The sequence below is a fragment of the Mytilinidion resinicola genome (assembly GCF_010093595.1).
Source record: "Mytilinidion resinicola strain CBS 304.34 unplaced genomic scaffold BDZ99scaffold_4, whole genome shotgun sequence".
Lineage (NCBI taxonomy): Eukaryota > Fungi > Ascomycota > Dothideomycetes > Mytilinidiales > Mytilinidiaceae > Mytilinidion > Mytilinidion resinicola.
In genome coordinates, this window is record NW_022985440.1 from 696,375 (window position 1) to 721,632 (window position 25,258).

Genomic DNA, 25,258 nt, shown 5'->3' on the forward strand with positions numbered 1-25,258 from the left:
GGTGTTGTGGTGTCGCGCTCGCTGCGTCGCGGGCGCAAAAAGGGGCGGCGGTCAGGGTGCACGGGCCCTGGAAGGTTCTAAAGCGGCGAAGCCGGGTGGCGCTAGCGGCTTGGCGCAGGCAACAGGCGAAGTACTTAAGGAAGCGGCCGCCCACCTCCAGAGCCTTCGCACTGATTTGGCCGCCGCTCGACCTCGCCGTCCCCACCACTGTCGCAGCCTCGAAACACCACCGTTGCCGGCCTGCGTACGCCCACTGCAGCGTCTCTGCATCAATCCCGTGCCCAGGACTAACATTTCTGCTTGCGCAGCTCTACCAGGTCCTTTTTCCCGATCGGATCTAGCCTAGCCTGCGCACTACAGCCTCACTCGGCACATCAACCCCATCCACCGGCTTGCGTCTCCACTCTCTGCACTCCCTCAAGGGCCAACTGGCTTTGCTCTTGACTGCTGCCATCACCTATTCATCTCCCGCCATCCACCTCGTAATTCGCGACCGCGCGGTTGTCGCACGTCACACTTGGCAGCGCTTGTGAAGGGATTCATTCGGTTGACAATCTCCCACTACTTGGTAGGAACCCGCCCTGCGCTTCAACGACGACCCCTCTATCGACCGGCCTTGCGCTCTCTCTGCGACCTCGTGCCGGGTCGATATCGTCGTCGCACTCGTCCGTGGCCTGGTCTAATCACCCTCTTAGACTGTCCAGACAACCACACAGATCACCAACAACTGACCATCCATCACAATGGACTCACTCACTACTCACCCTCAGACTGCTGTCCAAGCTAAGGCAAGGACACCGCGTCTCCTTGACTTGCGCTCTGCTAACAGTCGCAGGCCTTTGTCGCTCCGACTTCTCTGTCCTTTCCGGGAGGAGCTGCCCAGCACGAGCTCACTCCGCCATCCTCTGAGAAGAACGTTTCTCAGGATGCCAGCGCTGTGAACGGTGTCCAGACCCCAGCTCCGACCCCAGACACCCAGAACTCTGCTAGTGGCATTATCCCTACCCTGCAGTAAGTTTATCTCAGTCCCTCATGTCTAGATGAGGTTCTAAAGTGCCAAAGAAACATCGTTGCCACTGTCAATCTCTCCGCGAGACTGGACCTGAAGACGATCGCTCTCCACGCACGAAACGCTGAGTACAACCCCAAGCGGTTTGCTGCCGTCATCATGCGTATTCGTGAGCCGAAGACCACCGCTCTGGTCTTCGCCAGCGGCAAGATGGTGGTAAGTGTTGGGTCTCCTGTCATCTTCGTCCATGTCTCACCAAAGCAGGTCACTGGTGCCAAGTCTGAGGATGATTCCCGCCTTGCCTCGCGCAAGTATGCTCGCATCATCCAGAAGCTCGGCTTCAACGCCAAGTTCACCGATTTCAAGATTCAGAACATTGTCGGCAGTTGCGACATCCGCTTCCCCATTCGCTTGGAGGGACTCGCGAACCGTCATCACAATTTCTCGTCCTACGAACCCGAGCTGTTCCCTGGCCTGATCTACCGCATGATGAAGCCCAAGATCGTCCTCCTGATCTTCGTTTCCGGCAAGATCGTCTTGACTGGCGCCAAAGTTCGTGAGGAGATCTACCAGGCCTTCGAGCTCATCTACCCGGTGCTGTCGGATTTCCGCAAGCCTTGAGCTTAGCGACTTCTCAGAGGTAGTGGTTCTCTTCGAGTCACAAAGCCTCAACACTGTATTAACACCTTTGATCGTAGGGATAAACGTGTGACTGTCGTCCTCGTCGATCCTATTACGAACCTCTATGCGATACCACTTTCGTCGGACTCCGTTCACGATCGGCAAAGTTCGAGGTTCTAATCTTTCTTTCTGCTTGTCATTCTACAAAGAGCGTGATTTCCCTTCCCCTTTGCTTTCTCTCTTTTTCTCTTGCGGCATTGCATGGTGTTCTGGATGGTGTGGCTTGGGCCCTGCTGATGGCGGGCATTGGCCTTTCTCTTTCCTTGGTGCATCTCCTAAAATGTCTTTGCTTCAGCACACCTTTAGAAAGGCTGCACTCGCCGGATCACCTCTTGCAGCGGCGAAGATGCGTCGACTGATCGGTCTCCAACTTAATTTGGGTCACTTGGAGCTGGTCTTTTATTCTCTTCTCATTGCTGTCGAGTTATGCCCTAGTAGGGCGGGCGCCAAGGTGGCGAACGGTGCGGTTCAGGCGAATATGGGATGGCGAGTGCTGGAAATGGCCCACAGGCAGACTTGCTTTGCAACATGGATGAGAGCTTGGGGCGACTACCGATGGATGTCATGGCTCCTCATCAAAACATTACTGATAATTCGTGCGTGGGCTACTTCGTTCGCAGTGATGCGGAGAGCCGGCATTGCTTTGCGGTATTGCTTTGCTTACTTGCTTAGCTTACTTTGCTGAGGGTAGCTCAATACCAACCACGATTTACAAACCTTCTTGAATTTGCTATTTGATGTGACATGACAAACGTTCTAAAAACCTGCTGTGCCTTTGCTATATAACCACAACCATCAAATGTACGACTTCTGCAACCATACCTCTTCAATTATAACCGTACCCACCACCCCTCCAACCCGTTATCCCCTCTTAACTCATCTACAACCGACTCCCCCTCCCCATCTCCTCGCGCAACAGCATCCCCTTCGCCCCGCCCCGGCTCCCATCCCCCGCAAACCCATCCTCGCCCACCCGCTCGCTCGGCCACGCCCACTTGTCCCGAAACTCCGCCGGCGTGCGCCCCAGAATACACTCAACCACCTTCCCCCCAATCACCGGCAGCATCTTGAAGGCATGTCCCGAACCCCCCGTCGCGACAAACAACCCCTTGTATTTCGGATGATAACTCACCAGGAAATCCCCCGTCGGCGTGTCCGTGTACCAGCATATCCGCGTCGCGCTGAACGGCCTCTCCGCTAAGCTCGGGTACACCTCCCGCAAGAAGGCGCGGCACGCGGCGAGCCCTTCGGCGGGGACGGAGAGGGTGGGGTCGGAGACGGCGGTGAGGGGCTGCGAGACGGTGATGGAGGTCTGCGAGGGGAAGGTGGAGGCCGGGATGTACTCCGGGTGGGGGATGGCGACGGGGTTGGCGTAGCCGTAGCCGTGGCGGGCGATTTTGAGCAGGTTGCGCGAGGGCGTGATGCTGAAGAGGCCGGTGGAGAGGTTCAGGATGGTGGGGATGGCGCGCAGGGCGGCTTGCTCGGCGGGGGTGAGGGGGATGTAGGCCATGACTTGCCCCGTGGCGGTGCAGATGCCGCGCAGGTCGAGCAGGGAGGGGGTCCAGGCGCCTGCGGCGAGGATGGTGAGGGAGGCGAGGAGGGGCGTGTTGGTGGTGGTGAGAAGGGCGCCGAAGACGGTTGCGGTGGAGTGGTCGATTAGTAGGCGGGAGACGGTTGCGGTGATGAAGGTGACGCGGTTTAGGGATTTTATCTTGGAGTAGAGCCAGCGCATGCAGGCTTCGGCATCGACCCAGCCGGCGGCGCGGTTGAGGTAGCCGGAGGACCCGGTGCAGCCGTCGACACCGCATGCGGCTTTGATCTCGGCGGGGGAGTTGAGGAGGGTGATGGGTGCGCCGAGGGACTGCATCGTCGCGGCACTGCGTTGGACGTAGGAGGCGGCGCTGGGAGAACAGGTCATGCAGAGGCCGTTTTCGTTGTAGCGGCCATCCTCGCCCCAGGTGGAGCGCCAGAGGGGCATGGCAGAGGAGACGAGGGAGGCGTAGGCTGGGTCGGCATAGTCGGCGCGGACGATGCGGGAGGAGTCGATCTGGGAGCCATGAGTGACGGGTTGTAAGCAGGGAGTGGGATAAGAAGGGGAAATGGAGCGGTGGGATGGGTAAAAAGACTCTCCTTATGTTACTTATGATGTGTGACAGAATTTGTTTGTGTTTCTTCAGATAGACTAATGATGACATTGGATATAACATTGACAAACGAGACTAAAACGTACACTGGAGCCATCTGGAGCAGGAAAGGGTCTCCGTTCTACAAGCGTGATTGATGTGTCTTTGAAAGCTGGGTTTAGACAGAGCTCGTATGCGGTTGAGAGGCCAAATACTCCACTTCCTATTATGAGAATGGATGAAGGGATTTTGGATTCAGACATTTTGGACGGATATGCTTTACCGATTGTGAACACAACGGCAGGAGTTTGGAAGTAATCAATAGAACAATGGAAATAAGATGCTTGAGAGATTGACTATGATGCCTACCTGTGGCAGTTATATCGATACATGAAATCTAAGACACGCAAAGTGGGGGAGAGATTTTGTGTCCCAAGCCGACACTAGCCAGCTATCGAAGCAGACGTAAAGGGCGTAGGGCGTCGGCCTTTTCTCGGTTAGGAATTTGATAGCTTCGAGGTTGATCGTTCGACAACTCCATCACGCTTGAGAACGTCAATTGACACGCAACTACACCCATACGAGCCTCCAGAAATGGGCAAGCCGCCGTCGAAGTCGAGTAAATCAACATCTGCTCCCCAGAAAAAGTCCGCTCCCCATAAAAAGGCCAGTTCGCCGCCCTTGCAGTACCGTCCGCGCGCCCCTCCACCCACGACGCCTCTACCACCACCAGCAGCTGCTGCTGCTGCATATTCGCGGGCTCGGAGGCTGCCACTGCTCCTCGCAGGAGTTACAGTGATTGGAATTGGCTGTTACAGCACGCTCATCTACATAAGCCTCACCCGAGACGACCCTCGATTGAAGAGAATCCCGCGCGACGCCTCGGACCGCTTTGACGACAATGCCTGGGTCTACGACAGCGGCGTCGACACGGTAGAATGGCTCACAGGGATAACCAAGCGCAGGAAGGAAATGGCATCAATGGCTAGGGGCCACTTGCTGGAGGTTGCGGCGGGCACAGGGCGGAATCACGCCTTTTACGACACGAAGAAGCTGGCAACGGTGACCATGCTGGACCAGAGCGCGCAGATGCTGGCAGTTGGGAAGAAGAAATGGAAGGACGAGCACCCGGAGTATGCTAGGCGGATCTTCTGGCGCACACAGTCTGCCCTGGAGCCCATAGCGCCACCCCCGCAGTCTCCAGACGGGTTCGATTATGTTATCCAGACCATGGCCCTCTGCTCGACAGCAGAGCCTGTCAAGCTTCTCCAAAATTTGGGAGAGGTCGCAAAGCCGGAGGGCGGGCGCATACTGCTGCTGGAGCACGGCAGGTCACATTATGCATGGCTGAATGGTGTGCTGGACAAGACGGCAGCAGCACATGCCGACGAGCACGGGTGTTGGTGGAACAAGGACATTGGCAAGATTGTCGAGGAGAGCGGGCTGGAGGTGGTCAAGTTGAAAAGGTACAATTTTGGAACGACGTGGTGGGTGGAACTGAAGCCTAAACCGAAGCCGCGCCTTCTGGAGAAGATTGCGGGAGAGGCATCAGATGTAGGAGGCAGTGGAGGCCCGCAGGAAAAGGTGGCACAGAAGCCGTGGTGGGCCTTTTGGGGATGAGTGCATGCATAGGCGCATGGGTGCCTCAGTCTGGGGCCCTGCGCGGGCGAGACCACGCCTGCTGGACGCACGAAGCAGAGGAGAGCTGTCACTTTTCACTTATTGGATTACCGGAAGCGGCATGCAGCTCCCACAGCGATATTACCTCTCACATGTTTTCCATGGCGGCGCACAATATACATACAGATAAGAGTAAGCAGTTTAGCGCCAGCATCGCGGGAGTACATGCTGGAGTGGAGGCGAGATCTGCAGCCGGCCGACGACCTGCATGCGCTGATGGATGGTTGCATGTCTGATTGGAGAGTCGGCGGGCCAAGTCGAGCAAACAACGTCAATGTCGACCACAGGCGACGCGATCGACGGCGAGGCGGAGAGGCCATCTGTTTGCTCTGAACCGACCTCACACCGCACCCAAACTCCACAAAAGTGACGAAGTGCTGGAATGTGCGAGCGGTGATTGGCGCATCGGGACTGCTGTCGCGTGCTACCACGGCACAGGAAGGTGTTGGGCTTTCTGGTCGCCTTGCCGACGACACGCAGCATCTTGAAACGTGGGGCCATGTTTTCCCCAGCACCCTGATCACCAGCCGCGAAGACGGCTGCTTTTGCGAGGTCGTCAGCACGACACTCCACGACACGAGCAGACCCGGAAGCATGACTCGGGCCGCTTAGGGTGTTCTCGTCGCCCTCACATCCTCCGCCTCGCCGCTGCACCTCGGCGCGACAGCGGAAAATTTCTTCTTTTCTTTTCGCGGCGCGCATCCGCGTCGCTGTTGGTGGAGCAGGCCCTGCTGTCACAGGCCGACTGCTCACCGCCTGGGGCCACTGGGCTGTGGAGACGCTCAAACAGGGGCGGCCAGCTGCTGGAACAGATGGGCCAAGGGCCTGCCTCAAGCCGATCAGATCACCAGATGGCAGAATTGCCCCGGCTTCGACTCCCTGCGCCCGGGCTGCACAACCACGCGCGCCCTGGGTTGATATGCCAATGGGAGAGTCTCCGCCGATGCAGCGCCGTAGCAGCGTCATGCTGCCGCGCGAAGACCGCAGTGATGTCGCCGCGGATAGCCTCGTGGCGACGGGCACGGCGATGCTTGGGAGTCGGATGGGAGGCTGCAGCCAGCGAGGGAGCCCCGGCAGCGAGACACACACCCCGGGGAAGCGCGGGCAACGTTTTGGCGGCAGGCCGGCGCATTTTGCTGGGGAGACGCGGTGGTTAGGTGGCACTGGTTAGACGGTGCTGGCGTGTGCAGCTTTTCCTCGTGTCGCCGGACCCCTGGCCATACCGAACTGAGGCAGGGCCGTGACGATATCCATCCTGGAAACCACGCCCCAGGGCTCCTCACTCGGCTAGTCGTTCCTTCCTGGCCTGAGGTGGGACCCCGTAACTCCTCGTTCTGCCCGTCCCTCCTCCCTCTTTCAACCCTCCCAAACAGCCTCCTCTTCTGCCTGTGCTTCTCCCCGCCGCTGCCTTCTCCGCGTCTCTTCGCGCCTCTTCGTGTGCCTCGTCCCTCTGTCGACTCCTATCTCACTTGTACTGTACTGTTTGTGTCTGATATTCGTCGTCGCATTTGCTGTTCTCACCTCACGAGTTGCTGGCAACCCCCTGATCCTCCCTCCGTCCACGCCGGCCACGAAAGGAGCCGACCTTGATGTGGACGTCAGCCGTGCATACAACACCCAGCAGCGCAGTCGTCCTATCCGGCGTCGAGCCTCGCTCGCTCTCTGTCGCACCAGGCTCCCTTCCCTGCCTTGCATTAACGCTGCATCGCGCTGCATACCAGCGGTAAGCTCTTCAGGCAAGGACCAGTGTCGCCGCCTGCATTCCGCCCGCCGCCCAGCCAATAGCGACCATCCAAATCCACTCTCGCCCATTTTACGAGCGCGGACAACACCAGGCACCTTCTCTCGCCGCTATCACCCCAAAATAATTCCACGGCTGCGACCCGCCCTCGACCTGAACCTACCGTCTACTCCACAGCCTTGCGACCGCCGCCATGCCTTACAACACCCGGAGAAAGTCGCTGTCGCTGCCCTCGCTCGGCATCCATCTGCCAAACAGCTCGCGATCGGCTGCTCACCGCTCACCGCCTGCCTCAGCCGCCAGCACCGAGCAACCTCACCACGCCGCGAAGAAAGTCAAGCGCTCGCACCCCTCAACCTCGCCCCAGCCTCTGAGTCCGGAGCGCACCACGACTCTGCGATTCCGCGATGAGCGACCCAAGAGCTCCGGCCGGGTGGCGGAACACACGCCACCGCCGTCGCCTGGTGGGAAGTCGTCGCAAACAAAGGTCAGCACCGAAGGCATCGACGACACCATTGTCGTAGGTGTGATTGAGCAGCTGGAGAAGACGGGTAACCGACCGCATCTGCTTAAGGAGCTAGCTGCCGTCCTGGCGACGTCCATTGCAATTGTCGAAAGGTAGGAGCATGCGCAAACACTCTCGCCACGTCTACATTTTACTGACTTCGCCTCTAGCTCTGCGAATCCCTCTGCTATCATCTCCTCACGCCTCGCGACGTACCTACGACGCCCCTGGACTGCACTGTCACAATGCCCCCTCGACAAAGTGCTCGTCGGCACTCACCCGAAGCGAGTCTACTACTACCTCACCACCTGCGAACACCAGCCCATCCCCACCGACTCTCTCACCGGCCCAGCAGCTGCACGGATAATCTCGCCCTCCCTGTCGTCCGCAGCCTCGGAAGAGGAAGACGCCGACGCACGGACGCGGTCTCAGCTTTCCCCTTCTCCGGAGCTTGACCTCTCATCGCCCGACTACGAAGACGACTCCACGCCGTTCTCGAATCGCAATCCGCTAATGCATGGCGGGCCCCACCCACCAACGACGTCCAACATCTCACATAATCGACGAGCTGTCTCACCGCCCTTGGAGCGGGACGAACACGAGTTCACCCAGACTGCCTCTATCCTCCTGCAAAGGAGTCGCAGCGAGGATTCCGAGTCAAAGGTCGAGATCAAGTCCGAGAGGTCTCCCTCGCTTCACGACACATCAATGGAGGATTCAATCCCTGAGGAGGCTGAGGAAACCGAAGAAAGCGCTGCGCTGCGGAACTCGGAAGCTGCGGCAGCACTGTTTGGCCAGGTCGACCATCTCTCCGTGCACGTCATCCAGCCCGCCTTTGCGTCCAGCAGCCCCATGTTGAAACCGCATCTCGAGATTGAGACAGTTCGAGCAACCTTCAAGTCCGGATTCAGCGATGATGTGAAGATGGGCGACGACGAGACCTGGGCCTGGTCTGAGCTTAAAAGCCCCGAGACCGTGGAGCTCGATGAGCTAGAGGATATGTTTGGGGAGTATTGATGTCACTGGGTTCGCCCAATTGGACCTTTCTGATTTTCTGCGAAGGCAACGATGTTAATGAAACCTCTCCTATCTCAGTCATACACTTCAGCGTCAGATTTTGTTCATTTTTGTTTCAGATCGAGAGTTTATATTCTAGAAACTACCTCCGCCGCTCACGCTGCACCCGAGAGGAGAGATTCGGGAGAATGAGACGGAAGCGTGGTGCTTCTTACTCATCGATCGATCGATGGTCGCACGGTTTAGTGTCCTTGTAAGATGGAAGAGTATGCGTGGCCGAGGCGCTGGCGTGGCTTGGCTTGCTTGTATGACTATCTGTACCTAGGAGTTTGGGACTGACTACTGAACTGGCGACATGGGACAATCGGGCGTTGCGCTAGCTAGCTGAATAAGCTGGGCTGACGGCGAGAGAGAGGGAGCTAGGAACTGACTATGGTCAGGAGAGAGAAAGAAAGAAAGTACGGAAAAGCGTGTTCTCGCATACATAAAAATTTGATCATACTTGGTAATTCTTACCTTCCGGCGGCTCCGAGATCGTGATTTGGTGTTTGATACGCGGGATCGAAATCTGAGACCGGACGGCTCGGGATGTTAACCATGGGTGGCGTGCGGCGCCTCTGCGGGCACCACGGCTCCGTGGTCGGCATGAGAAGAGTGGCTGCCATGTGGCGATGGAAAGTATCGCGGGTCTACGGAGTTTGTTCCAGCGTATGAGGTCTGTCGGCGCGTTGTTACGGCGATTTCAAAGGAATGAGGAGGTTCGGATCGACGATTCATGCTATCAGATAAATATAGTGCTACGCGCTACCTACTTCAATCTATTATGCTTTAAGCTTTTGTGTCGCGTAGATATATTCAGTAAATCATGCACGATTGTACCTCACAGAAATCAACCTACGCCATAGTACCAGAAGCACAACATCAACAGCCCCCTAACTCCCTCAAATATCCCCCACGAAACCAAAACAAACAGGCCCCCAATTCAGAGGCAGTCCAACCCAACCCAACCCAACCAACCCAACGCCCGTCCGCCTCGTTCCCTCTCCCAAAAAGCGCAAGGCTGCTGCCCCAGCGCCAGCCGCTCAGCGCCTCAGCTCAGCCCACGCGCGCGGGATCGCTAATCTGTCAACATCGACGACGACAAACGTTTACCTTACCACAATCATCTTCTATCTCTATCTTCACCATGCACCATCCATCTAACCCGCATGCGCCTGCCAACCTCCGAGCGTGATCCCCCATGCACACATCTGGCCCGAGCACCACGAAAACCTCGTAATCGGGCCTTAACCACGAAGGAGGCGCGCGCGCGCGCGCGCACACACACCGCAGCTGCCCAACCACCACCGTGGCAAAGCGTCGAGCGCATTCTTCGCGCTTTCTGGCTCTCCCACGCCGTCGGCGTCGCGCAAAAAAAGGCTGCAGGACGACATTCCGGTTTTCTTTGTTTGTTTGTTTTTGGTTTTTTTTTAACCGGTCAACCCTGTTTCAAACGGACTACGAAGCAAGCAGCCGGCACAGCCGGCGGATCGGGCACGTGCAGGCAGAAGTTCGATGGACGGATCGCACTCGCGAGCGCCTTCGCGAGCGCCCAGCCGGGCGGTTTCGAGATCGCGGACGGGGGGCAGGCAGGCGGCGAGGCAGGAGTCGAGGCCGCCGCGGAATGCGGAGGCGGGGTATAAGCGGTTGATTGTTGCGTGTGATGGTGAGTGTTTTTCCTTTGTTTCCCCCTTTCTTCTACTGTTGTCTTGTTTCGGAGACGGGGGGGTGGGTTTGGGCCTTGTTGGGGTTGGGTTGGGTTGGGTTAGGTTGGGTTGGGTTGGGTTGGGTTGTTTACTTGCGAGGGTGTCACAGTGTGGTATGGAGGGACGGTAAGCAAAGAAAGAAACAGAGGGGTGAATGTGTCAAGGGTTGTCACAGTTAGTGATGATGAGGGATGATGAGTTGATGATAAAAAGGAATGGATAGGGCTGACGATTAATGGTCTAGGCACGTGGTTGAATGCAGACAATGGGCTTACGAATGGCAAGCTGTCTATCCCGAGTAATGTGACGCGTATCTCGAGGGCGATTCGGCCGGTTAGTGTGGATGGGGTGCCGCAGATTGTGTATTATCATTTCGGGGTGGGCGCGAATGGAGGTGCGGTGGGGAGGGTTATAGGAGGTGAGTTTGTTTATTTGGTTGTTTTATTGCTTCGCTTTCGTTAGGATCTTCGTCCTACGTTTCTGTACAACTTTCGTTTATTTTCAAAGCGTGCCTCTTTCTCGTCAGGATTTTGGTCAGAGTAAAGGTTTGAGTAGAAGCTGACCCTGGGGCGAGCAGGCGCTATAGGCGAAGGACTGGGAGAGAATGTCAGGGAAGGATACTCATTCTTGTGTAACAACTGGGCGCCTGGGGATGAGATCTTCTTGATAGGCTTCTCAAGAGGTGCCTTCACAGCAAGAAGCATTGGAGGGCTTGTTGGGCAAATTGGGCTGCTCACCAAAAAGGCGCTGGGGAGCTTGGCAGAGGTTTTCACGGACGTTCAGCATAGGCGCGACCCCAATTACCGCCCGAAGTACCCAGATGTTCCTTTTCCAGATAAACCGAGTGCAGATGATCCTTATTATCGAGAAGAATTGGGTCGAGTAAGTCTCACCTAGTGTCAAACCCTGCTTTATAGTTGCTGATACATGTCAGAGAGGTCTTTCGCGTCTAAATATCCCTATCAAAGCTATTGCGGTATGGGATACCGTCGGTTAGTAATTCAAGCCACCGCTCATTATCCTCCTAACATGTCACAGGGTCTCTCGGAATGCCACGCATCCCCATACTAACACGACTGGGCCTCCAGGGCCAGGAGTCCAAACACATGGCATTTTACGACACGAAGCTCTCCAACTGTACTGAAAACGCGTTTCAAGCGCTCGCTCTGGACGAGCGCCGTTCGGCCTTCTCCCCGGCCGTCTGGGAGAAGCCAGAGGGAAACCGCACCACGCTGCGCCAGGTTTGGTTTCCAGGTGTGCATAGTAATGTTGGTGGTGGGTATGATGACCAGCAGCTGGCGAATATCACGCTGGCGTGGATGATGGCGCAATTGGAGCCGTTTCTGGATATGCGCATGCAGTACGTGCTGGAGCAGGATGAGGAGAATGAGCTGTATTATCGCAAGCAGCGGGAACGGGATAGGCCATGGTCATTTGGTATGTTTGGTTGCGATTTCCTTCCTATTATGATTACTCCTACATTCCACGCCTCTCTCCACACACGGCCAGTCGAGAAAGAGTTGCACTCAACCATTTCCCTCTTCCCCACTGCAATAGAGTCCCTCTAACCCCTACAGGCGAACTTTACAACAGCATGGCTGGCATCTACGCCTTGGGCGGCGGCACAACCCGCACACCGGGCACTTACTACGCCATCGACCCCGACACCGGCCGCTCCACCGGCCGTCCACTCCACGACACCCACGAGTACGTGCACCCGTCCGCGCGGACACGCTTACGTCTCGGCGGGCCCGGCGTTGACGATAAAGGTGTCTACGAGTGCCGTGCGCTGACAGATAACTGGCGTCTTGTCGTTGACTACAACAACTCCGCCGATGTCGAAGTCTTCTGGAAACTGAAGAGCAGGGATAGAAAGGTCAGCACAAGGGTTCTGCCTGAAGCGCCACTGTGGAAATTAGAAAGAGAGCTCGCGATGACGGATCCGAAGACGTACGATTACGTGATGAGGCCGCCGGCTACAGGGGCGAAGCGGAGGGGTGGGCGGAGGAGTAGTCCTGTAGGGAGCCCTATGGTCGAGCACGGTGGTAGGAGGAGCCGCGTGGGGAGCCCCATGGCGGAGCATGGGAACGGGCGGAGGAGTCGTGTGCCGAGTCCGAGTGTGGAATACGGCAATGGAGTAGTGATTGAAGAAGCTAGTGCGATGGGTGTCGTGCGGAAGAATCGGGAGGGTAGGAGGAGGAGGAGCTTAGAGAATATAGGCCCGAGGGGGAGTAGGGCGAGAAGTGTAGAGGGGGATTCGGACTGGGGGAGGAGAGAGACACCAAGGAGTAGCAAGAGAATGAGCCATCTTGGACCTTGATGGTCGGGCAGATTATTCTTTGTAAAGGTAGTCGGGGATTGGCTTTTGTATTCTTGGTGCATTAGTGTAAGATTCAGCGGCTTGTCGAGTATGTAGCGTTTTGGTTTGGCAGTATACCCATTCGTTCGTGAGCTATGGTCATTCTTTGTAGAGCATTGACGACCTCTCGACGCTTGTACATTGCCTCAGAAGATTTTGTAAATGCATACTCTTGCTTGTGCTGTGTGGTTACGGAGAATGATGAATGAGTGCGAATACTGGAGACAATGCTTGTTTGGTCTTGGATATAAATAGCTTTCTAAATAGCTACATCGGGGATTGAAATAGCCAGCAATCAATATAGGTAGTGCAAGGATTGCGCCTGTGATTGGGGTGATTTGCGTCACGTGCAAAAATTATGACTAAGAATGTGACCTCAGCTTTCAACGTCACTACCGCTGCCTGTTCTCTAAATACTCCATCAAAAGTAGAGTTCTTCTCAAACCTGGGACAGTATTTCAACTGAAAGCGTGGAAAATCGGCTGATACGACTTACTTTAATCCAGGCATACATTGCCGCTCTTTCTTTTCACCTGTACTTCATACAAATATTGCCGAGCAGTTCTGAGAGCTCTACAGGAGCAGCTCTCTCGAAGGAACCGATCTGAAGCACAACCTTTCGATCACCGAGAGTGTTCTAGAAGATTCCTTCCAGGACTCTTGCCACTCAGCCGCCACCTCAGGTCAGAAAGTCCACAGGCCGTAAGCGTGTCTTGTTGTGCTACGGCAAGTAAAAGCGCTGAGGGCGGGGAGAGCCAGTTTCAAGTGCTGTCCACGAGCTCTCGATCGCCTTGTATTTCCAGGGTGGCGCGATAACCGGACTCAAACATTCACAGGGCTTGTTGCTTGCATACATTCCACGAGACAGCCCGGTCACTTATCTCAGCCACATCACATTTCAAATCTAAAGATTTCGGACTAATAGCATCGACTAGCCATGCCGAATCCTTCCACAGTGTTGGAGAAACTCCAAGTCCATCTTCGCGAAGTGGAGCAGGAACCGACAACTTCTCTCGACGTCCATCTATTAGGACAATGTGAGCTCTACGTATCCCAGCTCGAATTCCCGAACGGAGGATGGCGACAAACACATCCACTCTTCCTTCAGCTTGGACAGCTTCTGCCGAGTCTGCAACAGGACCCATCTCCCTTGATTCGATTCGTTCTAAAGCTCACCGCACCGTACAGCTTCGATGAAGTCAAAGAGCTGGACTTTGCCATGGGATTGAACTTGAAAGCTGAGCCGTTTCATCTCCTTATTCTGACTTTGCTGGAAAAGGCGACCGCCACCGGAAATGATGCCGAGAACCTTGCCAGTCGGTCAGATGTCGTCAAAGCGATTGTAAGACTATGGCTTTGCACGGAGGATACCGGTACAGCAACCAAGGCCTCCAATCTACTTATCGCACTCTTATCAGCCTCAAAGAACCTACCCGGTGGACTAAATGAGATCGGTGTTGGCGAATACGGAAGAGGTGCGATGTGGAAACGACTATTCGAAGATAAGGATATCTACAGTTTGCTATACCTCTTCTGCAGCCTCAAGTCTCTGCCAGCTGGTGATGAAGTCCCTCTCAACAAGAGGAATACGACGGTCGCACAGGCTAGGCTGATGGACTGGCTACCGAAGGTCGGAGCTCTGGACTGGGATACCATCGTCAGAAGCCATCACCCGGAGATAGAGACCAAAGTTGGACTTAGGAACGGGGAAGGTCTTCTGCATTTTGCAAGCATGAAAATGGTTGATTTCCTGGACGACATCTTGATGCACATTAGCTTGATCAACTTCTTCTCTGATCTCATCTCCACCGTAAAGACCATCGCGGCGCCTACGTATGTACCCTATCACCAAAATCCGTTATCTGTCTGACGCTCTATAGATCTAGTGGCTCTAGTGTGGCCTTGGACTTCCTCAAGAAAGAAGGCTGGCATGCTCACATAATCAAGTACCAGCAAGACGACACTCCTTCAATGGAGCGAACGTTCCTGAAAGCGCCAGCAGCCAACTACATCTCCGCCTATGCGTCTACATATCTGGACGACTTTGAACGAAGTCCTGAGGCTGCTGGAATCGTGGAGAAGCTCAACGAAACCATCAACAAGGCCCAGCCAGAAGACTTCCACATACTCTCATCAGTACCGCGAGCTAGTTTGGTGCCTCAGCGGGCGATGGGATATGCCTGGGACGAATCTCCGATCTTGTCCATTCCCATCCGCCTGACAAGTGCAGACGCGCTGAAGACACTCGCAACCATATTCCATGGGCCAATTGAGGTAAGCGTGCTCGAATCTACTTCCAAAATCTGACTTAATACCTTTCAAAGCCCGATGTCGTCTTTCCACTATCGCAGATCTCGTTGAGCAGTATGACTGTTCAGACCTCTTCCGCACGATTCGAATCCGAGCGAATCTACGCCCGCCTCCTCCTATCCCTCTACCTCACCAAAACGCCATCTTTCTTCACTGAGATCATCCGTCACGCCGATACAATTGCCATGAAAGAAAACGCCATCGCAGCCCTAATCTTACTCCGTGCCATCATCACCGCAAAGTGGTCTCCCGCTTCCCAGCTCAACGACGGAAATTCCGACGCCATTCTCACACGCTTGCAGAACTTCCCAGACTCTGGCCTCGAACTGATCCTGGATCCAACGATTAGTGGTGGTGTGCTTCCGTTCTTGCTGAAGCCTGCAACTACATTTTCGGGGCTGGTGGGTGGTCGCGGCGATGCGGAGAGTGCAGCGTTCCAGGTTGCAATGACGAAGTTCGATGTGCTGAAGGTGCTTGGAGAGCGGGTGAAAGAGTTGCAGCCGCCGAGGAGCCACATTGATGGGATGATTCGGAGGCGCGTGGCCGAGGGGCCTTGGGGCGTGGGCCAGAATGCGGCCCCCAGGATTGGGACGATGGAATTGTAGGGTATGGCATATTTATGTATGTTAAACTCTAGAGCTTCTTAGAATTTACATTCAGCTATCTAGGCCTCAGAGGTGACCATGGCCTAGACTTCAAAAGTCAAATGAAAGTCATGCTAATCAAACGGGAACTCAGCTATGGTGGACACATCATAGTGCTTCAGCACGTCAGGTATAATCGTCGTAAGGTAGCGTGACCAACCAGTGTGCAATGCGACAGGCTTACCATTAGAACTAAGTTGCAGCGAGCTAGCAATTACTTTACGTCTCTACTCTATGCACGCAGAGAAAAAGTATAATGTTGCACGACCCAAGAAGGCTGTAATTCTTATTATATCTCGAGCTATGATTGGCTAAGATCGAGTGAGACTAGCGTCCTCCCAATACTTCTCCATGCATGTGGCTTTACAGCCTCCATACTTTTCAGCCCCCACTCGGACCACCGCGCAACAACGAGAGAGCTTCGGGTATACGAAGTAATCGTCATGGAACGCTTCAAATCGTGCGTCCTACAGCATGCCTGCCTTCTCTTGCCATCCCTGTATCCGTGGGCTATGCTGCGCAAGATAGGAGGCTGAGAGAGAGCAATCACGCGTCGTGGGAAAGCACCTGCATGTTCCCGCCTCTCCGCCACTGGAGATCTTACAGAATCTAGCCTTGTCTTCAGCCGCAGCCTTTCCTTTTTCATACTTATCTGCTGTGATAGTATGCATGCTCGCGAAAGCCAGCACGCTTCAGCCCAGCCTTGTCTTCCCGAAAGCCCAGATCTATTTGATTTCTCGCTCCATTTTCTTAATCCTCTACTCTGCCACAGCCTCTTCTTTCGTGCTTACGATGCAGCGTCTTTCTTCAATTGACTCAACGCGTCTCTAAGACGTCTTCAAGAACCACGAAGCTTTCTACCGTGCCGCCTTTCGAACCCATTTCAAGTTCTGCTGTAGTCGCATGTCCTTTTCGTTGATCGCTGTGGTCATATTTTACTGGCTATCATACGACAGCAGGTGTCTAACAGGTAAGTTTACTTCGAATGCGTCAGGAAAGACCCCACATCGAAAAGTTTCTAAGACTCTAACCCATCGTAACTATTATAGCACACCTGTAACTTTGAGGTTGCGGCTTTCGTGTTAGCACATGGCACGGCACACAAACTCTGTACCTGGCCACTACTTTTCTAGTCCTAGTATAATGGGGTTTCGGAGTTGAAATCACAAACTAGTCATCGAAAAATTGCAGCTTGGCGTAGTTAACAGAAATGGCGGACCATGAGTTGGATGACCTAGGGTTGATCTCACCGCAGCACCGGCCATCACTTGAGAGCATATCAGATATCGCATCGACGCTCCGTTTACCCAACCATCGCAGGAATGACTCAGACGCCGACACTCTTACCGACCGACTTCTACTCTCTCCCGAATCTGAACATGGACGTTTCAATACTAGATCGTCCCGACATTCTCCAAGAGTTCCTCAAAGTCCACTATCTCCGAACGATCTGAAGCAGCCCCAAAAACGAAAGACCCATATCAAATTGCGACACAAACTGGGCTGGCTTGCGATCACGCTCCTGATCGCCACTCCGGTCGTTGTCTTAACCCTTGTTGAAGTCCTGGTCTTTCTATGGTTCTCCGACTCTTCCAATGGCAATTGGCACTATCTCATGGTCAATCAATGGGCCACTCGGGCAGTCTCCATCTCTGCTATGATCATTCGAACTATTATCGACTTCCTTGCCGGAGTCGGTGCATCGATGCTGGCAGCTCTGGCTTTGGAATCACACGCTGTGCGCCTTTGCGACTCGGCAGCTGTTTCTGTTATGAGATCTGGAATGGCTTCGCCTTGGCGACTCCTCCTGCCCATGTTCTTTGGGTCTCGAAAGGAAGGCGGAATCACGCACTATCTATTTCTGCCACTGATCATCCTCTTGACAACTACCACCGTACTGCTTCAATTTAGCTCTACGGCCTTACTCTCCGATCTCAAACTTGGTCTTCTTGAAGGCTATTCGACTAACAGAACTTTCTTTTATGACTTCGAATACAATACAGCAACACGTGTTGGGGATGTTCAAGGCTGGGATCTATACAATTTAACAGCTGCTCCGCTTATCCACCGTGGCATATCATGGGCTAGAAACCCTCCTTTCTATCCCACTTTTGGGGAATATACCGAAGCAGTGCCGAAGAAGAAAAAGGTAGATGACACGGGGTATACTTTCCGTGCATTCATGCCATTCACAGACGCTCAATCGCGACAAACTGTTCAAAAATACACCGGATCCTCGTTTGTTGTGGATTCTCGAGTCTCCTGTCAGCAGCCGGATTTTGAAACTATTAACGTAACTATTGGTGTCGAGAAGACCATGGATCAGACGGGAAGCCTAATATGGACTATCTCTGGGAGCTTTACTAATTCGACAGACGTTCCTGACCTCTGGACACCACCGGTCCCGATACCGTTCGAGTGTAAATATCTCGTCGGAGTAGGATCTTACTCGATATGTCAGATGCAAGGGCCACAGTACTTGATTTGGAGTCAGGATTTTGAGCATGAGAGCCTCCTCCATGACAGGCTTGCAGCTGTACCAGGAGAGACTGCTGGAAGTCTAAAAAGCCAGCTCACAAACGTCACAGTCGAGCAGATGAAACCGACACCGTTCGATACCCTTCCGTCATGGGGACCTACCTATCTTATCTTTCGATCCTACGATGAACAGGATCTCGCTGCCGTTAAGAATATACAAGACTATTCCACTGATCAGCAAAACAACACACGCATACATTTCGAACCTTCGGATACGGAATGGCTCAATATGACCACGAGAATGAGCGTAGCTGATTCCGCCGCGAACAATATTGTTCTATTCAACCAGACCATTAGCGTGTCTCTCTGTTACACATCGTGGCAAACTGCCGACTTGAGTACCCACATGTCTTCGGAATCCAGCCGTCAGGAACCCAGCTCGCATAAAACTTCTCGCTCTGCCTACGATTTCTCGGATCTACGAATCCAGATGGGCCAGCACCCTAACATCACTTCCCTAGAGGCTCGCAACGTCTTGAACCTTTCAGAAACCATATGGATACCCACGAATGACGACGCTGCTCCTATACAGCAGCAACCCCCCGTCCAGGCCTTCGCAGATATGTCTGGATATGGCCTGCGAAATCGAGAACGCACAGAGCTTATACTCGCCCACACCTTCACCAATGAGACGTCAAACGACACAGTCCTGATTTACCCGAACTCCATCGGATTCGAGAGTAGCCGCCTAAGCGGCAATTGGTCAGCTCTTGTGTTCGACCTGTCCATCGGTCTCGCCTTTCCCCCCAACATCACCAACTGCACACTCCCTGACCCAGCCCTCTCCTCCTTCTTCCTCGAAGCCATGGCTCAAAACGGCTCCGTCGCATCAACGATGTCTTCCTTACTCACAATCCTCAGCGGCATGGCATACTACGACCAGTTCCCTGCATACACGAAGCAGGGCAATGCAACGTTTGTCTTCTTCTCGAATGTATTGTATCCTCAAGACACGCGAGGGTTCACAGCCGTAGTCATTCTTATCCTCCTCCAAACCTTCATATTTACGGTCATCGCGACGCTGTTTGTCTGGAAGACGCGGTTCTCGATGCTCGGCAATGACTGGGCGAATGTCGCGCAGGTGCTGGCGCCGGCGACCGAGGAGTTGGTGCGTGGCAGCTCGCGTGCGATGGATAAAGAGATCAAGAGCGAGCTGGAGATTAGGGGGACGAGGAATATGGAGGTTGGCGTGGGCCTGTTGGGGGATGGAGAGAGCTTTGGGATTACGGCGAGGAAGAGATGGAAGGGGTAGGGGGCAGGTTGACGAGGCTGTACCCGGAAGTCATTGTCACCTCGAATCAGCCTCATGAAGAAGACGCTCCCTGCTGTGTTCCTTTACCCTGGTACTCTGAGCACACCTGTAAGATCTAATCAGCAAGAGCAAGAAGCGCAAGGCTGAGGAGCTTGGGCGCTTTGTATAGCGGATTTCAAATCCGACATGTCACGCGAACTTTGAGCCTTGGGGAAAGATCTTTCTTCGTTTATTGCGGGTGGGCCGATAGCTTCTCGGTGCAAGAGTTAACCCGACTCTTCAATATCGCTTCAGGATCTCGCGGTTGATTTCAAATCCAGATGCAATATCAGGGCTTTAGAGAAGGTTTCGCTTGGGGTTATCCGGGGTGCTTCCATGGATTTCTTTGGACGAGATCGGCCCAATACGTTCAACTCGATTCGGGCACTTAGAGATAAATGTTGAGTCCCATTCAGACAAAATCATGGTCTCGAGAATCCAAGCACTTACGGCTGCTGGGGCACTCCGATGTGCTGTCATACGGCCTTGATTAGATTGAATTGAATTCTGAACTGGGCTCTCGGTATATGTTTCGTTCCACACAATTGAAGCAGAGCCTTAGAGAAGGAGTCATCCTCAGCTGTTAGATGTGCTACTTCACGGTACCACCACTTTTGATAAAGAGCCTAAAAGTCGTTGCGGTTTGCAGTCTATACCACGTGACCTTTTCGTCAAATCACAGGATAGTCATAGGATATCTACGAAAGCAGTAAACTTTCGCTATAGCAATGCACCTTCTTGACTACGGCGTAGCGAGCATGACAGTCGTGGAGCTCATAGGATAAGCACTATTACATAAAGAATACCGTTGTGCTGACCGAACGGCGAATGCCTGGGGAAACCTTTGAGATCTCGGCTATTACTGATTAAATAGTTGGATGGGAGCACTTTCTTCAAATTACGGATGCTCAGCTGGTCGTCTGCTGTATAGAGTAAAGAACACGACATACGACAGAGAGACTGGCGTAGGATCAGGAACACGAGAGAACGAATAGCGCAGCGGCAAAATTACGAGGGGGAAACAGTGTAGTGTTGTAAATACGATATGAGGAATAGCGCAGCGTGCCGAATACGACAGAGGGAATGGCACGGTGTTAGCCTCGCTGGGTTTTTCCTGAATAGGCTAGCTTGACGCTTTGATAGACCACCTACTGAGGGGTCTGGGATATGCCATTGGGGTTGCTCGCTGGCTCGTGTATCTCGTCTCGAGCAATGCCCTCGAACAGTAACGTTAACTCCGTTAAATCCTGGCCGTCAAGGGCACAGCTGTGTTTTCTTGTGATGTGGAGCTTCTGCTTTTCATCGTTGATCGACCCTTAGTTGTCGCGTGTTCCATCGATGACTCCTACCCTCGTCAGGCTCCGGCAAGGAATTCGGTTATCGCACGATGGAGTCGGTGAGGAATGGATAGCCGGAGGATGTGAGCACCACTGGGCGAACTCCCGCCTATCACCAAGACTCACAGGAGCAGCTCAAGAAGAAGGCGGCCTTCGAGAACGTCAGAATACGTATGCCGAACGTAACATATAAGATGTCTCGGCTCTCAAGCGCTTATATGTAGTCGTATTTCCCCTCGCGCCAGTCAGCCCTACCGCGTGGTTAGAGTTCGACGCGGTTACCCGAGGGGTTACTGGCACCACCCAGATCTTGCACCCGCAAGCCACTCGTTCGCAACTCGCACTGAAAAAACACCCGACATACCGTCCGCTAGCTTTTGGCTGACAAATGGTGGCGGTTCTAACAAAGATCTGTCGGTGGCTTCATGGAGCCTTGAACCAATGAAGCGTCCCCATATCCTGGGTCGGGGTAACTCAACAGCCCGCAGCGACCTTGGCTGCCCGTCGGAACGCCCCTAACGCGTTTCAATACGCCCATCATGTGTCTTACTCGTGAGCTAAGCTGAATCCAGACCGTGGACGGCTGGTGGCTCGCCTTGGCCCATGGAGTTTTCCAGTCCACGACCACAGAGCCCGAGTGCCCGGCCAGGCTACCAGGCGCTGCATGCGTCCGTCCAGCACAATCGCATCGTCAGGGGGCAGATAGTTGCTGACATTTTGCCTGGCTTATATCTACTAAGCTGCCCACAGTCATCATCTCTATTCTTTCTTCTTGGCGACGTTTTTGTTGTTTGCTTTTGGGAATAATTTGTCAACGCGTCGGGAAACCACACCCTCTGACATTCTCGTCGTCATCAAAGTTGCTTAGTTACATTTCCCTTCCACAACCAGACGAAGCCCAGCATGGGAGGAGCTCCATCGCCAAAGGTGGAAGCACAAGTCCCGGACTACGAGAAGAGCGACACGTTAGAGCCATCCGTCCTTGGCGAGTCAAAGAGTGCCGTATCTTCGCTACACACCAACGACAACGATATCAGCAAGGAGACCGCTGTCCACGTTGAAAATGGATCTGAATTGGCCGAGGACGAGAAGCCCGCTCCACTGGATGAAACCGCAGGGCATGTCAAAGGCATCAAACTCGTAACGCTGATTATTGCGCTGTGTCTGGCTGTCTTTCTAGTTGCTTTGGATCAAACCATCATCGCAACTGCCATTCCGAAAATTACCGACCACTTCAAATCTATTTCGGATATTGGATGGTATGGGAGTGCGTACTTTTTGACGAGCACGTCTCTGCAGCCAAGTTTTGGTCGGATATACAAAGTTTTTAATGTTTGTACCTACTCGATCAATTCGACCTTTCATGCCCATCCATACTGACATGATCGAATTTCTTCAGATAAAAATCGTCTTCTTGATAGCCATTGGCGTCTTTGAACTTGGATCTCTTATCTGTGCTGTCGCGCCATCGAGCACTGCGCTCATTGTGGGAAGGGCCATTGCTGGTATGGGAGTTGGAGGTATCTTCTCGGGAGGTCTGGTGATTATCGCGCATTGTCGTAAGTAACATATCTGTCCATTGGACCTTTTCCGGGCGTAGTCTGACCGATTTGGGATAGTCCCTCTACATCAAAGGCCCATGGTCTTCGGTGCTTTCGGAGCCATGTGGGGATTGGCTTCAATAGCTGGTCCACTGTTGGGAGGCGTCTTTACTCAACATGTCTCCTGGAGATGGTGTTTCTACATTAAGTATGTCAACCGAGCGCGCTCAACTCTGATCCATCACTAACTCAAAAAAGCCTCCCTATTGGGGCCTTCTCCGTAGTAGTCGTCCTCTTCGTGCTCCATCTCCCTCGGAATCCAGAAGACTCCAGCAAGAAGTACATTGACCGCATCAAGGAGCTCGACCTCATCGGCGCCTCGATCCTTATCCCGGCCATTATCATGCTCCTCCTTGCCGTCCAATGGGGCGGCAACACCTACCCCTGGAACAGCTCGCACATCATCGGTCTCTTCGTCGGCGCAGGCATCATGCTCATCATGTTCGTTGCATCGCAGATCTACCTCGGCGACAAAGCCACAATTCCACCACGTATCCTTAAGCAGCGCACCGTCGCCTCAGCCGCCGGCTTCGTCTTCTTCTTCGGAGGTGGCATCTTCGTGCTGATGTATTATCTGCCGCTCTATCTCCAAGCTGTCAAGGGCTCCTCGCCAACCAAATCCGGCATCCAGATCCTCCCGCTCATGCTCGCCGCCGTCTTGACCTCCATCCTTGCCGGAGTCTACTGCCAAGTGGTAGGCGCCTACGCCCCAGTCATCATGTTCAGCGCGGCACTGATGACCATCGGCGCTGGGCTCATCTCGACGTTCGAGGTTGATACCGTATTTGGCAAGTGGTTCAGCTACCAGATCATTACGGGTCTGGGTGCAGGTGTCGGCTTCAATGTTCCGCTCGTCGCGGTGCAGGTGAGTATCCCGTGAAGATATTCTTCACATCACGCACTAACCTGATTTTAGACTGTTTTGCCCATGGAGGATATACCAATCGGAACTGTGACAGTTATGTTTTTCCAGTCTCTCGGTGGCGCCCTCTTTATCGCAGTCGGCCAATCAGTCTTCCAGAACGGATTCATCAAAGGGCTCGCGCAGCACGCATCCACTCTCCCGCCGAAGCTGATGGTGAATACCGGCGCGACGGCGATTCGAGGAGTGTTGAAGAACATTGGACAGGAGGATCAGCTGCATAACGTCCTGGTGGCGTATACCGCAGGGTTGAAGGATACCTACAGGGTGGTGGTAGCGGTTACCGCGATGTCGTTCTTGTGTACCTGCTTCATTGAATGGAGAAGCGTAAAGAAGGGTCCTGGAAGGGAGGTGGTTGTTCCGGGAGGTTAGGTGATGTATAAAAGGTGTGCTTAATGTGCGGAATCTACACTCTTCTCCTTATAGATTTTCAAGCATGATTAGATATGGGTAATTTTCCTCCCTAGACGCACAAAGTGGTTAGATGGGAACAATAGAGTTGACTGAGCCCCTCTAATTTTATATTGAAGTATAGAGCCCCCCTATTGAACTTTACCCCGAGTTGCAACCGGCCATATCTCCTCAATGACTCCTTTCCGGTACGCGTAGTAGAAGTCATGCAGGTTGACGGTTGGATCGATGTGACTGGGGACCATGTGCACGCGCGCTCCAATAAGTAGGTCAGTGCCGCCTTCTTCCCAGCTCAGCCACCCATGCTCGTCTCCCATGGGGGTGTAAGTGACGCCAGGCATGGCCAGCGGCTCAGCAAAACCGCTGTCCGTAGTCAAGGATTTAAGGCCAGCATCTATCGTCACTCGCCGTTGAGAGCCGGATTTGCTGATGGCCGTTGATAGGATTGTGAGGCTGTGCGAGAAGAAAGTGCCCACGGCGTTCCGATAATCCGAGTCCATGAATATGAAAGAGCCGGGCTGCACTTCGGTAATGCCGGGCGTGGTTGCGCAGAACTCAGCTGTGCCGGTCCCACCAGTGGTGACGACTTGGATGTTAAACCCCTTCTCCCGTAGCATGTTGGCTGTGCTGGTGAGGATCGCCATCGAGGCCCGGCACTCCTTTTCTCGCGCTTCACGGCCGTGTACGTGTTGCAGATGTCCTTCGTAGCCTTGCACACCGATGAGATTCAGGTGCTTGAGGGTTGAGATGTGCTGCGCGAGAGCTAAAGCCGACTCTGGTGCGATCCCAGTGCGTTCCAAGCCAACATCCAGATCAATGAGGGTCTGAAGTGGCTCGTCAATACTAGACGCCGCCCAAGCCTCATTTATAGCAGTAGCTCCCTCCTCACTATCAACCACAGTCCGAATCTTAGGATACTTTCGAAATAGCTGCACTAGCCGCGCGACCTTCGCCGGTCCAACAATCTCGCACGTGATCAGCAGGTCGTCGACGCCCTCTGCGGCTATGACCTCCGCCTCGCTAAGCTTAGCCACGCATCCACCTTCTGCGCCGGCTGCAATGAGCTTTTTGGCGAGGATAGGGCTCTTGGTGGTCTTGAGATGTGGTCGGATGTTGACGCCTAATGGTTTTAGGAGACCCATGAGCTTGCGAATGTTTTCTTCCATTATGTCAAGGTCGACGACCATTGAGGGAGTGTCGAGACTTTCTAGCCTGTCGCCGACTTTGGGATTGTACATGTTGATGGTAGTTGATGAGAGGGAGCGGAAGTGGGGGAAACGATGTCGATGAATGTTTGATGAGTAGTGGAGAATAGGAAATGACCTTCTTTGGAAAGCACACTTC

At 53.9% G+C, this 25,258-nt stretch overlaps 10 protein-coding genes across 10 annotated transcripts; 7 read left to right on the forward strand and 3 right to left on the reverse strand.

Annotated features, from left to right (window-relative positions):
- Window positions 1-743: 743 nt before the first annotated feature.
- On the forward strand, window positions 744-1,630 carry BDZ99DRAFT_485986 (TBP-domain-containing protein; the record flags this gene model as incomplete). The annotated part of the gene is made up of 4 exons (XM_033722749.1): window positions 744-788; window positions 836-1,011; window positions 1,063-1,225; window positions 1,274-1,630. The coding sequence occupies 4 exons, from the start codon at window positions 744-746 to the stop codon at window positions 1,628-1,630; spliced, it is 741 nt and encodes a 246-aa protein (XP_033580867.1).
- Window positions 1,631-2,570: 940 nt separating this feature from the next.
- BDZ99DRAFT_506755 (sarcosine oxidase) lies at window positions 2,571-4,136 on the reverse strand (the record flags this gene model as incomplete). Its single annotated transcript, XM_033724194.1, has 2 exons — window positions 3,921-4,136; window positions 2,571-3,737 (listed from the first exon to the last, which is right to left on the reverse strand). Exons 1-2 carry the CDS (start codon window positions 4,074-4,076, stop codon window positions 2,571-2,573), a joined length of 1,323 nt encoding a protein of 440 aa, XP_033580868.1. The 5' UTR covers window positions 4,077-4,136.
- A 220-nt stretch (window positions 4,137-4,356) lies between these two features.
- Window positions 4,357-5,755, forward strand: BDZ99DRAFT_459654 (S-adenosyl-L-methionine-dependent methyltransferase). The gene has a single exon (XM_033719209.1). The coding sequence runs from the start codon at window positions 4,408-4,410 to the stop codon at window positions 5,431-5,433; it is 1,026 nt and encodes a 341-aa protein (XP_033580869.1). The 5' UTR covers window positions 4,357-4,407; the 3' UTR covers window positions 5,434-5,755.
- On the reverse strand, window positions 5,635-6,459 carry BDZ99DRAFT_516539 (uncharacterized protein; the record flags this gene model as incomplete). The annotated part of the gene is made up of 1 exon (XM_033725079.1): window positions 5,635-6,459. The coding sequence occupies one exon, from the start codon at window positions 6,457-6,459 to the stop codon at window positions 5,635-5,637; it is 825 nt and encodes a 274-aa protein (XP_033580870.1).
- Window positions 6,460-7,427: 968 nt separating this feature from the next.
- On the forward strand, window positions 7,428-8,756 carry BDZ99DRAFT_473053 (uncharacterized protein; the record flags this gene model as incomplete). The annotated part of the gene is made up of 2 exons (XM_033721811.1): window positions 7,428-7,852; window positions 7,910-8,756. 2 exons carry the CDS (start codon window positions 7,428-7,430, stop codon window positions 8,754-8,756), a joined length of 1,272 nt encoding a protein of 423 aa, XP_033580871.1.
- A 1,554-nt stretch (window positions 8,757-10,310) lies between these two features.
- Window positions 10,311-12,821, forward strand: BDZ99DRAFT_380667 (uncharacterized protein; the record flags this gene model as incomplete). The annotated part of the gene is made up of 6 exons (XM_033715197.1): window positions 10,311-10,461; window positions 10,746-10,919; window positions 11,076-11,383; window positions 11,436-11,493; window positions 11,540-11,938; window positions 12,079-12,821. 6 exons carry the CDS (start codon window positions 10,311-10,313, stop codon window positions 12,819-12,821), a joined length of 1,833 nt encoding a protein of 610 aa, XP_033580872.1.
- Window positions 12,822-13,556: 735 nt separating this feature from the next.
- On the forward strand, window positions 13,557-15,887 carry BDZ99DRAFT_459656 (uncharacterized protein). The gene is made up of 3 exons (XM_033719210.1): window positions 13,557-14,693; window positions 14,741-15,134; window positions 15,185-15,887. Exons 1-3 carry the CDS (start codon window positions 13,798-13,800, stop codon window positions 15,773-15,775), a joined length of 1,881 nt encoding a protein of 626 aa, XP_033580873.1. The 5' UTR covers window positions 13,557-13,797; the 3' UTR covers window positions 15,776-15,887.
- A 1,137-nt stretch (window positions 15,888-17,024) lies between these two features.
- BDZ99DRAFT_553975 (uncharacterized protein) lies at window positions 17,025-19,772 on the forward strand (the record flags this gene model as incomplete). The annotated part of the gene is made up of 1 exon (XM_033727115.1): window positions 17,025-19,772. The coding sequence occupies one exon, from the start codon at window positions 17,025-17,027 to the stop codon at window positions 19,602-19,604; it is 2,580 nt and encodes an 859-aa protein (XP_033580874.1). The 3' UTR covers window positions 19,605-19,772.
- Window positions 19,773-22,268: 2,496 nt separating this feature from the next.
- Window positions 22,269-24,036, forward strand: BDZ99DRAFT_459659 (MFS general substrate transporter). Its single transcript, XM_033719211.1, has 5 exons — window positions 22,269-22,312; window positions 22,380-22,539; window positions 22,600-22,729; window positions 22,780-23,446; window positions 23,498-24,036. Exons 3-5 carry the CDS (start codon window positions 22,620-22,622, stop codon window positions 23,873-23,875), a joined length of 1,155 nt encoding a protein of 384 aa, XP_033580875.1. The 5' UTR covers window positions 22,269-22,312; window positions 22,380-22,539; window positions 22,600-22,619; the 3' UTR covers window positions 23,876-24,036.
- Window positions 24,037-24,045: 9 nt separating this feature from the next.
- Window positions 24,046-25,235, reverse strand: BDZ99DRAFT_506761 (uncharacterized protein; the record flags this gene model as incomplete). Its single annotated transcript, XM_033724195.1, has 1 exon — window positions 24,046-25,235. Exon 1 carries the CDS (start codon window positions 25,150-25,152, stop codon window positions 24,046-24,048), a length of 1,107 nt encoding a protein of 368 aa, XP_033580876.1. The 5' UTR covers window positions 25,153-25,235.
- Between the last annotated feature and the right edge of the window lie 23 nt (window positions 25,236-25,258).